Genomic DNA, 16734 nt, shown 5'->3' with positions numbered 1-16734 from the left:
GAGAGTCTACCTTTCATGTTCAAGAGACTGTGTCATTATACTCTTTCCTTTATGTTTGACAGATTTCCAGCAAGCTCTTTATGAGTTATCATACCATGTCATTAAAGGAAATCTAAAGCATGAACAGGCATCTAATGTTCTTAATGACATTAGTGTAAGTATATATATGTTTTTTAAATTTGATAATTGTTACATATTTCTTTCTGCCTTTGATGCAAGGATCCCTGAAGTGTATAACTTGTGTTTCATTTTATTCAAAATTATAATAGTGAATGTTTTAAGATAATATTGGTAAGCCATTGTTGCTAGACAGAAATATAGGTATTTTAATCTTTTTCTCTGGTTGTGAGTAGAGCAGGAAATATTATGTAAGCTGGGAGGGCAAAAAAAAAAAAAAGCTCCTATAAAAAAATAATTTGGTTAGACTGTTCTCCCAGTATAGCATAACAAGGCATTTTCTTTTGTTTGTGGTTATGTTTAGAAATTAAATGTATTTTAAAAATTGAGGATTAAATTATCTTAAATTGAGGTTGTATGATTCTAATGTTCACTTGATGCTAATTTTCATGTTGTTTGTTGTTTGCTTTAGAAAATAATAACTAGATTTTCCCCTAACCTTTAAGTGGTTATTCTGTTTCACTCTTTTATTTATTAGAGAATTTAAGTTAGATTCAGACCAGATACTTTCCATGGTTGTTTGGTATTTGAATTGAAAGATGAACTCTCAAATTGTAAGGGTGTTTATTGTAAAGCAGGAGTTAAGTTTCATTTTATTACAAGTGGTGTATTATTCTATTATTATTAGGCTGGGTTTTATTACACTTGTATAAATAAAATTATCTGCCCAGTTGAGAACAGCTTTCATAATAAGTATTATTGAGGTGGTACCTGGAGTTTCTTGATGTCAGTATGAATTTCCCCTGTGCTGCTTTAAGCTTCTGTGGCCTTTTTCTTTGTATGATTTTTGTGCTTTCCTGAGGATGGTCTTAAGGACTTTCTATGTTTAGTAGTTGTGATTTTTTCCCCCATCATGTTGAGATGTATTTGAGCAGTAGAGGTTCAATATGAGTTTCTCTTTTACCTCTAAACTGTCTCTATCTGATTAGCTTGTGTTGGAGTAGTCTATTTCTTCAACAACTAATATTCCATGTTTGAAAACTCTTGTCTTGCTCTATTGTTTTGGAGCACTTGCATTCAAGTAGACATAGCCAAATTTCATAGCCCTTAAGAAGAGACTAATGTCTGATCGGCAATTAAGGTTATTTCATTCTGTAAATTGGGCATCAGTATAGGGTTTAGTGTGTTAATGGAATTTGATTCTAATACTTTTCCCATTTATTGAAAATGAATAGTCCAAATGAACTTAATGTGTGTTTTGTTCTTACTTAGCTTCCCTTTCTTTGAGTCCTTAGTGATATATATACTTCTGCAGCTGAATTCTTTGTCGTGGCTAGATTCTCATAGTCCTATATTGCACTGTCCCATATCTTAGCCACAGAAACATATCTTGTCTGTCTCTTACAGCTACCAGTTTTTCCTTTAGAATTATATTTCTTTCCTTTACTCTCTGAAAATAGGCTAATTTTAGGGTTGCTATAGTGCCAGCAAACTAATTGCAATAATTGAACTATGATCCTTACTAATGGAAAATGGCTCTAAAATTGGGTGTGGGAGTGGGAAGTCAGGAGACAAATCTAGGATAAATGCTGAAGTATTCATCCAGAAATGAGGGGAGAGTTTCGGGTCAGTTTCTCCAAAGGCTGCAAACATCAGTGCATAAAGAAAATAAAGATAGATTTTTTGGTAATTATTTTTATCTTCATATTGCATTTTTTAGATTTTTGTTCTGATAATACTATGATTTTTGCATAGATCAGTGTTGACTCAGGCATGAGCACAACATTTAAAGTTCTAGATGAAAAATGTACCATATTTAACAGTCTTGCTTTAGGTAGGTGTAAGGTACTCCAAATTCCAGTGGTTTCTGACATGAAACTTCACTGGAAAAATGTTAACTCATTTGTGTTCTTTATTATTTCCTGAGGTGCTTGTTTTAAGTTTCTTTTTTTTTTTTTAAACACAAGTTATTTCATGGTAGACATTTAAACATTTTTTCCAACCATTATCTCCCTCTTAATTTTCTCTATATTATGAAACTTGAAAACTTTTATTATTTGTCAACATAGTGGTATTAGGGTTTTGTTTTTAAATTTTACTGAAGAGTGTTATTCTGAAACCATAATAATTGCTAGTGTGCTATTCTAGTATTTACTATGAATAATTGTATTTTTTAAAATTAGGAATTTTGTGAAGATATGCCCTCCATTCTTGCTGACGTATTCTGCGTATTAGGTAGGTATTAATAAGCCTTTATTTCACCTGTAAAAAGTGTTGTTTGGTAAATTAATGTACTGTGTTAAATAAAATGCTTTCTTTCAAACTAAGGATTTTACAAATGTTTCTACAAATCTAGAATATATTGGTTTTTTTTACTTTATAGGGAATATATATTATAAGTCAAATGTGAGTACAGTTACTATTTATAAGCTAGCTTTAAATAGTTTTAGTTTATAATTCAAATAGTTTGAGTTTTTCAGAATGTATCTTTATATAAAATTGAGCTAAATTAAGTCATTTCAAGTAAAAAAAACCAGGTTTTCTGAGGTTAAGTTAGTCTGAATTATTCAGATTTTAGTAACCACATAATATTATTCAATGCAGATTATCAATGAATGTCAGAATCTCAAACTTAGGATACTTAAGAGGTATTTACTTTACTATTGTACTCTTCTGATTCTTCTTAATTTTAGAGAGAGCAAGAAGAGCCAAAGTAATCAAAAGTACTTTTGTTCTGAGGATGAGAAACCAGCTTTGGAAATAGCAACTTCTCTGTTTGTCCAGAATAAATAAGAATTCATGCAAGATAAGAAAGGAATATTTCTTTGACTTAGAACAAAAGGTAGTGTCCCTCCATGGGAGGCATGGATTTAAAAAATAATGTATATTACAAATATATTTCTCTGATTTTAAATCTGAATTAAAGTATCTTTGAGCACAGTTTTCCTCATCAGTCTTATGCATTCTGTAACTTTGATCTGTTAGAAAACATTACCAAACATTATAATATTCGCTTTAAAATATGACTTCTCCTCTGAGAGTTTGTCAAGCTGGAATGAATTATTTTAGCTCGTTAATCTTAACTCTTAGAATTAGATAGGTTACTTAAATGTCTTACTGAGAATCCCAAATTTGATTGCAACAAATCTAAATGTCTGGTCCTTGATCCTTCAGGACGTTTAAGATTTTATAACAACAGTAAGGTTGGGAACAGGTCAAAATGTGTGTGGACCGTGAGTGATAAATGAAAAGACCATTGATTGGTGACCGTTATGTCCCCTTTTTGTTTTGTTTTCCTGGCGTAATTATTAATTGTGCCTTCTTTCAATCTTCAAACTATCCTGGTTTAGATGATAAAGTATTTGTTCATGCTATCTATTGGATTGATTGATTTATGCCAACAACAAAAACCTTTTAAGCTTAATTTTTAGAGCAGGCACTAAAGATGTTATATTATGTTACTAATAAATATAACACGAGACAGGTTTCAATTTAGAAAATTGTTTGTTTTTACTATAAATTTTTAAGACTTAAAGAGTGATTTGTAGGTACCATTGTGTGGAAGCTGTTGTTCATTGATAGTGTCAGGAGTACATTTTATATCTTTCTTTGGGTAATCATCAATTATCAGCTTACTAGTAAGTTCTAGTAATTTCTTTTTTTTAATTGACTTATTAGGATATATTTTCCCTTCATAGTTATTTAATTATATAATATGAATTATTATTACAAGTCATGGCTTTTTACTAGTAACATGAATTCATGAAGATGATGTTTGGTTGCTCTTGGGAAATTTCTTTTAGCCTATCCAGTCCATTTTTACAAGCAAGATTAGGACGGCAAACTTGGAAAGAGAATTTCCCTCACCTGCCCCCTCACTCACGTACCCCCACCCTTGGCAGAAAAAAAAATGATCCAAGGGTGACCCCAGACCAAGGTAGGGGAATAGGAGTAAGAACGCGAGCTACCTCTAATAATAATGATGATGATAATTATAATGATGATCACAGTAATAATAATGTAGGTGCCATTTTGGAGCACCTTCTGTATGTTAAGCATTTAATTTCATTTTAATCCTCACAGCAATTTCTGTAAGGTAGAGATATGGATCAGAAAATCAAAGCTCAGAAAAGTGATTTTTCAAGGCCACACAACTAGTATGAGGCAGGGTTTGAACCTGGGTCCTTTTGGTTCTAGAGTCCATGATCTTTCTAGTATATCATGTTCTCTTTCTAATATTTTAACAGTTATAAGAGGAATCAGTGCTGTACTTCCCTGGTTAAGATAACAGTATCCTTTAAAAGATTAATCATGTAAGGGTGAGGGGGCCTGAGAGCTATATTAACCCGAAAGGAGAGTCTGATGTGACTTGATGCACTGATGGGACCTCTGAGCTGGGCTAGGTGGTTGGTGATACTGGGCCTAGAGTTGGAAATGGCTGAGGGCTTTTTAGGAAAATCAGAGGGAAATTAAAGAAAACTTATTAGGTGCTGATTTGGGGTTGAGGAGTCAGAAATAATGAATGAATAATGAATAATGAATGGTTTCATAAGTTAGAACAAAAAGAATAAAGAAAACAGGGAAAGCATAATTGGGATAATAGAGCCCTATATTGATTATTGAGATAGTTTAGCCAAGAAATTTACTGAGGTCCCATTAAGCATTTGCTAACATGGTCAGAACCCAGAGAGTTGTATCTTAATCAGGTCCGATGGCTAAGAGGAGAGTAGACTTTACTTGAAGAGGATGAACCTGCTACCCAAATGCTCTCATCCTGGGGACTTTGGAGGTGGATCTTAGGGACTGCAGGGCCTTTGAGGGTAGATAGATATTGGTTAAAAGAATAGGCCCACTTTAGTCCTGACCCCTCAAGATCAGTATCCTTGAAGTTCTAGGCTGAGGAGGGACCAGAAGACTAGATAATGAGGAGACAACTAGGAGTCCCTGGAAGGGATTGTTGAGATACACACGGATTAAAAGTCTTATTGATAGATTGAGATTGTACTGCAATTTACATTGTATAAATTACACCCCGAAATTCCCTTAATACGCTTGAGCTGACTGTGTGCTTAGCTGTAGTGGCCAGAATACTGGGAGATGGCACTGTCCAAGAAGGAAAAGTGGAGAAGGGCCAGGAAAATGTGGATGTGTTCAATGGTAGGTCCTCTTCTCTTTTGATTCTTAGTGATGGCAGTAGAAAGTAAACTGAAGCAAAGCAGTTGTAGGATGTCTGTCTGGGGGAGCCCTGGAACTCTTAGAGGGCAATTTTTATTACATCACTAAAATCGGTGCCTTTTTCTATAGCACATTCTAAATATGAATTGACTTTAAAAATAAGGTAATGGTGTGTAATCAGTTAAAACAATAATCCTGAGATCAATTTTGTAATCCTGCTAATCCTGGTTGAAGTTTTTGATGCTTAGCACTTAGAGCTAATTGTTTATTTCCTCTATACTTTAGATCAGAAAATTGTTTGACAAATTTTTTGAATAATGTACTGAAACTCAAGGAGGTCTCAGTTTTTTAAAAAAATATTTCAGTAGGAAGAAAATGAAAATCTTGAGTGAAGTTTTGTTTGCTGACTAGAATTGTAATTCAAAATAGGATGTTAAAAATATCTTTTAATACAGTTTTCATAGAGTTGGTGACCAAGTAGCTTGGTTAGAACATGGTACCAAGGTGGCCAAAGTCAAGGGTTTGATCTTCATGAGTAATAGGATCTTTAGTATTAGAAGAGATCTTTGTTGTCACCCAGTTCAGCTTTTTACCTTAGCATCTCTGACATGTGGTTGTTTAAACTTTGCTTGAATGTTTCCCTTTTTTTTTTTTTTTGGCCGTGCTGCGTGGCTTGTGGGATCTTAGTTCCCCAACTAGGGATCGAACCCTGGCCCTTGGCAGTGAAAGCACCAAGTCCTAACCACTGGACCGCCAGGGAATTCCCAAATGTTTCCATTTTTGAAAACAGTATTTTTTGGAAGCTTTGTTGCTTGCAGTGCCTTAGCACATAGCTCCATGATCAACTTACCATTTTATGGCTATGCCATTGGTCACAAGGTCAGTTTTTCAGTATCAGGAGAAATTATAAATATTTATAAATTATAAGTATTTATAAATCTTTAAGTATTCATATGCACATGAAGGCCCGCTTATGCTTACCACAGTTTAAATTTTTTCCCCAAATTCAGAATGAGGCATTTTAAATTTAGCTAGTTTTAAAGAAAACAGGTATCGTATTATAGTTCTGGAGTCTAGAAAAATCAAACTTTCATCTTTCTTTTTCTTTGTCATTATAGATATTGAGACAAATTGTTTAGAAGAAAAAAGCAAGAGAGACTATTTTACACAATTGGTATTAGCATGTTTGGTAAGTTTTAAAAAATACTTTCCATTTCTAAATTTTATGTGGAATGATTGTAATCACAGATAATCATGTTAATGGAGGAGGATATTGACATTCAGTTGACTATTCATTATAAGGTGAGATTTGGGTTTTGAAATGGAATGCTTTGTAAAATTAGACATGCTAATTTTTTTCTACGAAATAGGCATGCTACCATATCACTTAAACTATCTATGCATAGAAAACCTTTGGTGATATTCCTGACCTAGTAAGTTCCTAACTAAGGAACAGGTAAGCATCTATCAAGTGAGTAGAAATGATATGGACAGCTTTTAAACTGAACAATTTTTCATAAACTATTAGGCAAGGAGAAGAAGAACGGAGGTAGTTTAAAAATAATTAATTCTAGAGCTCATCATAATCATTGTCTAGCAAACCATTTTATGTTCATAAATTTAAAACCAAGGCGGAATGCCATTACTCAGACCTGGAAGAATGTCCTTGTCTTTGCTGCAAGGACAGACAATAGAATTTGACTTAAACAGTAGAAACCAAAGAAGGCTGAAATGCTGCATTATCTTAAAGAAAATTCAGTTGACAAACTCAATTTTAATCAGAATTACATCTGTAGTTCTTGTCATTTGTAGGTTGTGTACAGCATGACATATAATTTTTAGTGAATTTTTTAAAAGCTGTATGTTTCAGTACTTGGAGAGTCATCATTTTTGTTAGATTGAAGTTCCAAGCCTTTTAATAAAGTTGTTGATGTATATATATAAGGTGATTTTAATATTCTTATTTGGGGAAATTATTTTGAATATGTTTTAAGATTGTGAATGCATAGTTGGAATGCTGAGGAGTAAATGGCCTTTAATATTTTTTAATACAGTATTTAGTTTCAGACACAGTTCTAAAGGAACGCTTGGATCCAGAAACATTGGAATCGTTAGGACTTATCAAACAATCACAGCAATTCAATCAAAAGTCAGTTAAAATCAAGACAAAACTCTTGTAAGTACAAGTATTTTTATGTTGCAGATCAAGTACCTGAGCATGTTTTTTAGTTCTCATGTTGAATACTAGAAGTTTCTAAAGGCGTTTTGAAGATTTTTGTTGTTGTTGCTGTTAGCATGTGTCTTGTGTTTTTTCCTTTTAAGAGTAGCCTACGGTTATTGAGTCAGCAGTGAACTTTACCTGTGTGAAACCAATGTTAATTTTTTTCCATGTTAGAAGTTAAAATAATACTCAATGCTTTTATTACTACCAATAAAATAATTTACAACTGTGGCTTTAAGGTATATTCTTGTCAATGATGGAAATAGTGTTATGTTATTAGCGATATCCTTTCCTTGTGTAATTAACATTGGGGTGTCCCTTAAGAATCACTGTTATTTTCTATCCTAAAAGATAGACAAAGAGGTAAACTTTCAACAACTGTTCTTATGATTGTTTTATATAAGAGAGTAAGAAAATTCAATGAGAAGAATACAATACTCTTATGCAAGCTTGTTAATTGAAATTAATTTTATCTGCTTTATGATGTTTAATTTCAGTTATAAGCAGCAAAAATTTAATTTGTTAAGAGAAGAAAATGAAGGTTATGCCAAGCTGATTGCTGAATTGGGGCAAGATTTATCTGGAAATATTACCAGTGATTTAATCTTAGAAAATATCAAATCTTTAATAGGTAAGACGTATATCTATATATACTATGTGTTGCTAAGATAAATTTTTTTAACTGTTGAAGAATATCCATAAAGACAAAACTAGTGCATTCCCTATAGTTTTTTGTTTTTAAATTAAGAAACGAGAGAAGTGTCTAGCTTGTACTTTTAAGATTATTATCAATAATAAAAAAATTTGGGATGATATTTGTAAGAAATCTTTTTGTTACTCTTACCTTCGTGTTTGTATTAGTTTCTGCTCTCTAGTATTTCTATCTTTAATTTTTAAGTATTTTCCAGTAATTTTATGGAGGGCAGAAAATAAGTAAGCAAATATGAAACTTTAATAAAATCTTCGGTGAACTCTTGAAATGTGGAGATGTTTAGTTCTTTTGAACTTGATTTTAAAAATACCGAGCAACTTTGATACACATTTTATTTTATCTTTACAACAGTCTGTTAAAGTAAGTGCAGATGTTGTAAAAGTGTAACAAATAGGAAAGTGTTACTTTCCCTACCTTTTAAATAGAATTTCTTTAGCATTGTTCTTTTTATTTGCATTGAGCATTTGGAGGAAATAGTTGGCTTCTATAGAAAGGAGGAATGAATGATAGAAAAATAGGGTACTCCTGATTTTTCAAGAATGGAAAGAATTTTTGCTATTTTTTAGGTGTTATGCTATCTCAGGGAAGATTTTGCAACACCTAGATGTCTTAAGTTTTGAGACCTGTTGGAAAAGTCATATTTCCTGCTTCACTGGTTATATTTTAGAGGATGCTTATGCTCAATTCTCAGTTCTTCCTCTGTTTTTGAAATTTATGGATGAGAAAGAGAGAGGAGGTGTCCCAATCCTTATCCCCTTTCTCCAGTGGGGACCCAGATAAAACCAGATTTACTACAGTAATTTTTGTTTTTAGCTTAAGCTTTTGGTGGCCAACAGGTATAGCGGTAAGGAGCTTTTAGTTTAAATTTACCCTTTTCTTTGAAGTAAGTCTAGTTCTGGCAGCTGATTTAGTCTCTTTGCTACTTTCTTCCATTGTCAAATTAACACCAAGACTGGCAGCCCTCTAAGGCTGCAGGTCTCTTGCTTACCTGTGTAGCAGTGACCCATTAAAAAAAAATCCTCCTGTAGGGTTTCCTTTCTGTTCTTTCCAGGGTAGGCTCTACATTTTTCCTGCAGAATTTTGATCTAGTTTGAGATGTTTGTCAGTACTGCCTTGCTATAAGTTTGTCTTTCCTTATATACTGCCATGTACTCTCTTAAGATGGTATTCCCCACAAAAAAATTCTCTGCTGTATAAGGTTCTCACTTTTTTTTTTTTTTTTACTTTATCTGCTTATTTGTTGATATCTCTTGTCTGTCCTTGTTTCTTCTATTTTTTTGTCCTTGTGAGTTTATACTTTTTTAGTCCTTTGTTATTTTGGGAACATTTCAAAGAGGGATTTTCTTGAAAGTGTGCTTTTATCTAACTGGGAAAAATGTATACTGTGTACTTTCTTTTCTTGAACTATGTCCCCATAGAGAACAGGTTATGTTACTGTCTCTGAAGAACAGTGTGACAGTCACAACTGCAAGCTCATAACTCACATGGATATTCCATGAGTATAAACAATTTGATTTCTTGGGCCAAACCTCTGTTCTAGTCCGTCAGGTGTACTGCAAAGCACGCTAGCCCAGAAACACTCAAATGCCACCTCCTCAGTGTAGCCTTATATGGCCACCCCCCACCCCGACACTCCCTGTGGTTCACTGTCTTTCTTCTGAGCACTTAACACCATATAATGTGCACCGTATTTTATGCCACACCCCCACTGGAATGTAAGTAAGCTCCATGAGGACAAGGGTTTTTGTCTGTTTTGTTTAGTACCTCTAACCTCAGTGCCTGGTACGTAGGTGTTGGATAAATACTCATCAAAAAACGAATGAATGTTTCCCCCTTTCTAGTAGAGTTTATAGTGATTCTTAGCCTCTTTTCCCTGACATGGAGGATTTGAGAAAGTTCATCTTCCTGGCTTAGTGTTTGTTTCTCTTTGGCTAGCTGATTCCCTCCTCCCCCATTGTCTGAGAAAGGAATTTTTCATTGACATTAAAGTTGAGGTTAAGACTTCAATTCCAGTGAGTACTCACTAAGAGGTAGAATTTATCGGATTCCCCCTCAATGCAGACTTCAGGTAGGCCTTGTCTCATCTGTCCAGAGCAGTTCACTAACATAGCATCCTGCTTTTCATGGCATCTTTGGATGAGTTTCCTCTTGTTTATTCCCATTGCTTTCTCTTTAGGAGCAACCTAGACAGATAATACCTTATACAAAGCTATCTCAGGTCTGATCTCCTTCACCAGCCATTGGCAGAACTGATATCTGGTTTGGGAGGCATGCATTTTTTTAAAAATAAATTTATTTATTTATTTGGCTGCGTTGGGTCTTCGTTGCTGCACATGGGCTTTCTCTAGTTGTGTCGAGCAGGGGCTACTCTTCGTTGCGGTGCACGGGCTTCTCATTGCGGTGGCTTCTCTTGTTGTGGAGCAAGGGCTCTAGGCTCGCAGGCTTCAGTAGTTGTGGCACGTGGGCTCAGTAGTTGTGGCTTGTGGGCTCTCTAGAGCTCAGGCTCAGTAGTTGTGGCGCGCGGGCTTAGTTGTTCCGTGGCATGTGGGATCTTCCTGGAACAGGACTGGAACCCGTGTTCCCTGCATTGACAGGCGGATTCTTAACCACCGCGCCACCAGGGAAGTCCCGAGGCATGCATTTTAGATACACTTATATTTCAGGGTACTTGGTCTGATCAAGAGAAATCCTTATTTATCATTCTATAGTTAAAAGGTGGTCATTTGCTCCCTAAAAGATTCTGGCACATCGAAGTGTTTATGTCCTAAATATAATAAACAGTATATCCTATCAGATAGCCTTGGGCTGTTTACTGCAAGAAAGCAAGGAATAGGAACCATTATGAGTCTGCCTGGTGTTTGTCTGACAGTAAGCTTGAAAAACTTAATAGGAATGGATAGTGATTATTAGTCCCTTGAGCTGCCATATCATAGATGCCTCTCAAATGATCCCTGCATCAAGATGGCAAAAAGCATCTTTTAGAAATTAGAGGAAAGGATATCAGAGATGGACTCTTTGGCCGTGCCACGTGGCTTGGGGGATCTTAGTTCCCTGACCAGGGATTGAACCTGGGCCCTCGGCAGTGAAGGCACGGAGTCCTAACCACTGGACTGCCAGGGAATTCCCAAAGATGGACTCCTTTGATTGCTGAACTAAACTATAAGCACTCTACTCTTCTGAATGCCCTTCAAAAAAGTAATAGCTAGGTATTCTTTTATTTCTTCTAAATTAGTGGTCAGCAAACCTTTTCTGTAAAGGATGAGATAGTAAATATTTTTTTCCTTTGTGGGTCATATGGTTTTTGTTGCAGCTACTCACTTTTGCCATTGTAGTGTGAGAACAGCCATGGACAACATGTAAATAAATGAGTGTGTCTGTGTTCCAGCACAACTTTATTTACAAACATCGAATGGATTTGACCCATAGGCCATGGTATGCTGATCGCTGCTCTAAATCAGAAGTTCTGGCTAAAAATTAGTCATGGAGCTAGCTTACTTGAGTTTGTTTGTTTGTTTATTTATTTATTTATTTAGCTGGCTGTGCTGGGTCTTAGTTGCGACACATGGGATCGTTGCCATGTGCAGGATCTTTGTTGTTGTGTGTGGGATCTTTAGTTACGGCATGCGGGCTCTTAGTTGCGGCATGTGGGATCTAGTTCCCTGACCAGGGATCGAACCCAGGCCCCCTGCATTGGGACCGTGGAGTCTTATCCACTGGACCGTCAGGGAAGTTCCGAGTTTGGTTTTGGAGACTGAAAATGGTTCTTCCTGGTTTTGGGTTTAGTGGTCCAGGATCTTTTTGGCCTTGGCTCTCTGATCCTTTCCTTCTCACCCAGAATCAGAGCCCTCTTCACCAAACCTCAGGACCTTCATTTGTCGCCTGGTGTCCAAGATTGTAGATTTGGCTGGAGATGGGGAAGGGTGGGGTGAGAGTCTCTCCTCCTTCAGTCTCACAGGTCCTCTTGGTTGCTTGTTAAGTGACCAGAGAAACATTAAAAACAAAATAAAATCCCAAGTCAAATGATTTTATTCTTTGGTAGATTATGGGACATTTAATCACTTTGACTACATTATCTTGAGTGTACTTAGTATTTTGTCTTTGGATCAGTATGGATATAAGAGCCATTAAGCCTTGAAGCTTCTTATCTTTTTGTCAACTCTCTCCTATCCCTTGGAAAGGGAAACCAGTTGACTGCTTCCTTTCCCTAAGGTTTTGCTTTACTGGAGTTTCTTTACTATACACTAGTTATGAAGAAGTTGTTTATCTCTACTATGAAAAAGAAGACAGCAATTGGTGTTCTCAAGCATAGTTGTTTTTACAATTATACTTTTATTTTGTTGGGTGCATTTCTCTGCATCTTGGCTCTCTGGTTCTTGCCTTGAGATGTGCAGTGTTTTGCAAATACTATTTCTTAGAAATGGTCTAGCATAAGTTATTAGCCTGTTTTAGTTCATTCAGGCTTCTGTAACAAAATACCACAGACTGGGGGGCTTATAGACAACAGAAATGTACTTCTCACAGTTTTGGGGGCTGGAAGTCCAAGATCAGGGTGCCAGAATGGTTGGGTTCTCATGAGGGCCCTCTTCCGGGTTGCAGACTGCTAACTTGTTGTATCCTCACATGGTAGAAGGGGCAACGGAGCTCTCTTTTTAAAGGGCATTAATCTGATTCATGAGACTATGCTCTTATGACCTATTCACCTTCCAAAGGCCCCACCTCCTAATACCATCACACTGGGCGTTAGAATTTCAACATATGAATTTTGGGGGTACAAAAAACATTGAGACCATGGTATAGCCTGTTTCTAAAGTAATTCTACATGCCAGAGCCAGATCATGTCCTTTTGTTCAAAACATGGTTTTTCTTTGTCTTGTAAGGTTTATTCTGTCAGGAACATGATGGTTGACGCTATCATTCTGTTTTCTTGTCTGAAATGTACAGGCTGGACATCTCTTCCAGTCATGTTTACAATATTACCTTGGCCTTTTTGTTTCTGTTAAGAATCTCAATTTTACCTATTCTTAAAAGAACCATTGTCACTTTTATCATATTTTTGGCCTCTAGTTGCAATTACTTGCTCTAATGTACTGGCCATCTTGTCCATCTTTGGGGAGCCTTCAGTTACTTTTCAGTGCATTTTTTCAAAGATGTATCATCCAAAAGGTGTGAACTCTCTTCAAGGGTAGGGAAGGCATTTTATTAATCTCTGTATCACAAGAACCTGGCACATAGTGGGTAGTTATTTAATGTTTATTTAAATGAAGGAATGAATCCATGGCCATTACAGGTCCACCATTTAAAAATGTTTCCGCTTCCGATATGATTCCGTTTGTTCCTCAAAAGGCATGTGTGTGTGTATATTCCTTAATGTAGCTGGTGGTAGAGGTAGGGAGCTAGGCTTATGATCTATCTCAAGATCACATGACTGTTGATGCTTGGGCTGGATAAAAGCCTTTTTTAAGATGTTTGAGCACAAGAGTGTCTGTTCTACCACAGCTGCCATTAGAAAAAAATTATTTTGGACATTTCAAGCTTACTTATTGTTCCTAAAATCTTGTATGTGAAATAGCTTAACTGTTATTTAGCAAATCTCTAAGGTTTTAAAAATGGTTTTCTAAGTCCTTGGTTTGGCTACTTTTTCCATATTATGTAGCATAGGTCATTCCAACTGATTGGACTAACTTATGGCACCCGAGACATATAATAGAAAATTCCTAAGCCAGTTTTTCTTTTGTGAAAGATACAAAGGTTGTTATCTATTATAAATAAAAGTTGCATCCCTTTTGTGTAGGTTACTACCTTAAATTGCCTCTAGAAAGAAACTGGTAGTTAGTTGACTGTACAGATCACTGTTAAAATAGCCTTCATGGAATAATACTGTTTAAACAAAACATAATGTCAACGGTTCATATTGTAGCACATTGAAAATATAAACTTTAAAGCAATGTGAATGAAACACATTTCCATGTAACATGTTGCTGTTCTAGTCCTTATTCACAAGTTTTGTGGATGTAGCATAATGGGTAATTATAAGCCAGCCATTTTTTCAAAAGTATATTCAATGTATCTTTTGTCCTCTCTGACAGAGTAGAGCATTATTCATTTTTATTTAGTTGATTGAACTTTTATATTTAGTAAATATAGGAGCAGTTATAAGGTTGGAGAATTTGCTAGATCTTCCATAATCTGTTGTCAGTGGCTTTTTTTTTCCAGCTTTATCTAGGCATAATTGATATACAATAAAATGTGCATGTTTGAAGTGTACAGTTTGAGTTTTAACACATGTATACACCTGTGAAAACATCACCACAATCTAGATAATGCACATTTCTATCACTCCCCCCCCCGACCCAGTTTCCTCTTGCCCCTTTGTATTTCATTCCCCCCCGTACTTCCTCTTTTCTCCTCCCCAGGTAATCAGTGATCTGCGTTCTAAACTATAGATTAGTTTGCATTTTCTATAATTCTTTTATAAATGGAATCATATAGTGAGTTTTTTTTCTTTTTGGTCTGGCTCATTTCATTCAGCATAATTATTTTGTAATTCATCCATGTTGTTGCTTGTATTGGTAGTTCTTTCCTTGTTATTGTTGAGTAGTATTCCACTGTATATTCTACAATTATACTGTACTACAGTTTGTTTATCCATTCACATGTTGATGGATATTTCAGAGTGTCCTATTATAAATAAAGCTGCTGTGAATATTTGTGTACAAGTCTTTGTATGGACATAGACATTTTTTCTCTTGGGGTAAATACCTAGGAATGAAATGGCTGGGTCATATGGTAGGTGTTAAGTTTAACTTTTAAGGAAACTGCCAATTTTACAAAGCAGTCGTACTGTTTTACATTTTATATTTCCACCAGCAGCATTTAAAAATTCCAGTTGCTATTTTGGAGTCACTTGTACATTCATAAGCCATACTTTTTGGGGGTGCAAGGACAGGCAAAAATATTTAGAAGTTTTCTTCCCAGAACTTTAGATAAACATCTCTTTGGAGAATTCATGAAAGTCTGGAGCTCTTTTCAGTAAGAGATGATCACTGTGTTGGTCCTTTCTTTCCTTAGTATGAGAGAAATGGAAGAAAATGTATTCTTAACTTTGCATTTCATAAAAAGAGGAAAGAAATACTTCTTGTATTTGGAGAGTTTGGTTTTCTAAGTGATTGCTAAGATACTGCAAATTAGACATTAGTTTTATAGCATTTAATATACTTAAGTGTGGAGATAATAGAAGTAACTCTGGAAATCATTAATAGGATATATAAGAATTTTCTTTGAAAAATCCTCTAAGTCATCCATAAGGTATAGTGTTTAGACCTAACATCTCTCCCTAAGTTAACACAGTTGTTCTTTTTCCTCCAGCGTTAGAAGAAATCAGTGTTTATTTGCTTGCCCCAGATGAAGTGGTTAGCTTGCATTTAGGGACTATGCCTAATGAAAAATACGTAATTAAAAATACTAGAATTCCATTCAGCTTGATGCACAAGGCATGAGGGAACTGATATAAACTGAGGGAACAGCCGATTGATATGCTCACTCTGGGTCATAAGCATACATTATATTGAGAGGAATGGTGGGTGGAATTGACTATATCATTTAAATTCTCTCTTGTTTATTTTGCTATGTGTAAATGGTTGCATTCTCAAATTAAATGCACATATGATGTGACTGTGCTGTAATATAATTATGGTAACAGCTGAAGCTGAATGCAAATAGAGGTAATAATGTATTAAGGGTAGGGTGGCTGATAGGAATGTTTATTAAATTCATGTCTATTGGCCCTTTTTAGCTTACCCTAGGAGATTAGCAAGGATAAGTAGCCATCGGTACCTATTAAGTGCTTCTTTCCCTTCCCTTTCCTGCTATACGTAGATTGTTTTCTTCCTTCTCTGTTTGCTTGTGTTTTGTCCCCAACTCCTTGTATTCTCATCTCTTTAGTATTAGCAGTATACCTGTTTTCCTTTAGAGTGCTGCCCAAAACTATGAATGTACCATTACATTTTGTAGTTTTGTTGTATATGTAAGATAAACTAAAAAATGATTATAAAAATCATGCTCTACTTTCATGAACCTGAACTTTTAACTCATTTGTCAACATTCCAAACACGTCTGCATAAAACATAAAAAAACCTTTAGTTGCCTAACTTGTAAGATGTATTGTTTGATTTTCATATTTTGCTAAGAATTAAAAATGTGAATCTCTTTCACTAGCGTGAGTAATCAAGAACTGATGAGATGATGTGGCATAGAAGAAATTTCACTTGACTTAGTGTCACAGGTCCTGGGCTCCAGCCTAAGCCCTGTCATTAACCCACTTTGCAATCCTGGGCAAGTCATATTTCTCATCTGTAACATGTGGGGAGTAGCCGTGATGACCTTGAAAATTATGAAGATTTCCCTCTGGGGCAGGGGAAGCAAACTTGTAAAAGAAGTTGTTTTTAAAAACATTTTTATTTTATGTATGTTGTCCCTGAAGGTTAATGGCTTTTCTAGAAATTATGTATAA

The 16734-nt window shown here is 35.3% G+C and overlaps 1 protein-coding gene across 19 annotated transcripts in view; it reads left to right on the top strand.

Moving 5' to 3' along the window:
- Nucleotides 1-16734, top strand: part of THOC2 (THO complex subunit 2) — a 110325-nt gene that overhangs the window by 23589 nt on the left and 70002 nt on the right. For 12 of the 19 annotated variants that reach the window (XR_014258892.1, XM_082446796.1, XM_082446793.1 and 9 more), the window contains exons 3-8: nucleotides 63-154; nucleotides 2301-2352; nucleotides 5191-5274; nucleotides 6411-6481; nucleotides 7347-7468; nucleotides 8011-8144. Coding sequence is in view for 18 of the 19 variants with exons in the window: in XM_082446796.1 (XP_082302922.1) it covers nucleotides 63-154; nucleotides 2301-2352; nucleotides 5191-5274; nucleotides 6411-6481; nucleotides 7347-7468; nucleotides 8011-8144 (555 nt within the window). In the remaining variant the exon portion in view is untranslated. The remainder of the gene's footprint in view (nucleotides 1-62; nucleotides 155-2300; nucleotides 2353-5190; nucleotides 5275-6410; nucleotides 6482-7346; nucleotides 7469-8010; nucleotides 8145-16734) is intronic. The other 7 variants (XM_082446791.1, XM_082446789.1, XM_082446787.1 and 4 more) reach the window with 1 other exon arrangement.

Source organism: Balaenoptera physalus (genome assembly GCF_965194825.1).
Source record: "Balaenoptera physalus genome assembly, chromosome: X".
Lineage (NCBI taxonomy): Eukaryota > Metazoa > Chordata > Mammalia > Artiodactyla > Balaenopteridae > Balaenoptera > Balaenoptera physalus.
Note: the sequence above shows the minus strand (reverse complement) of the source record. Positions and strands in the feature narration are given on the sequence as shown.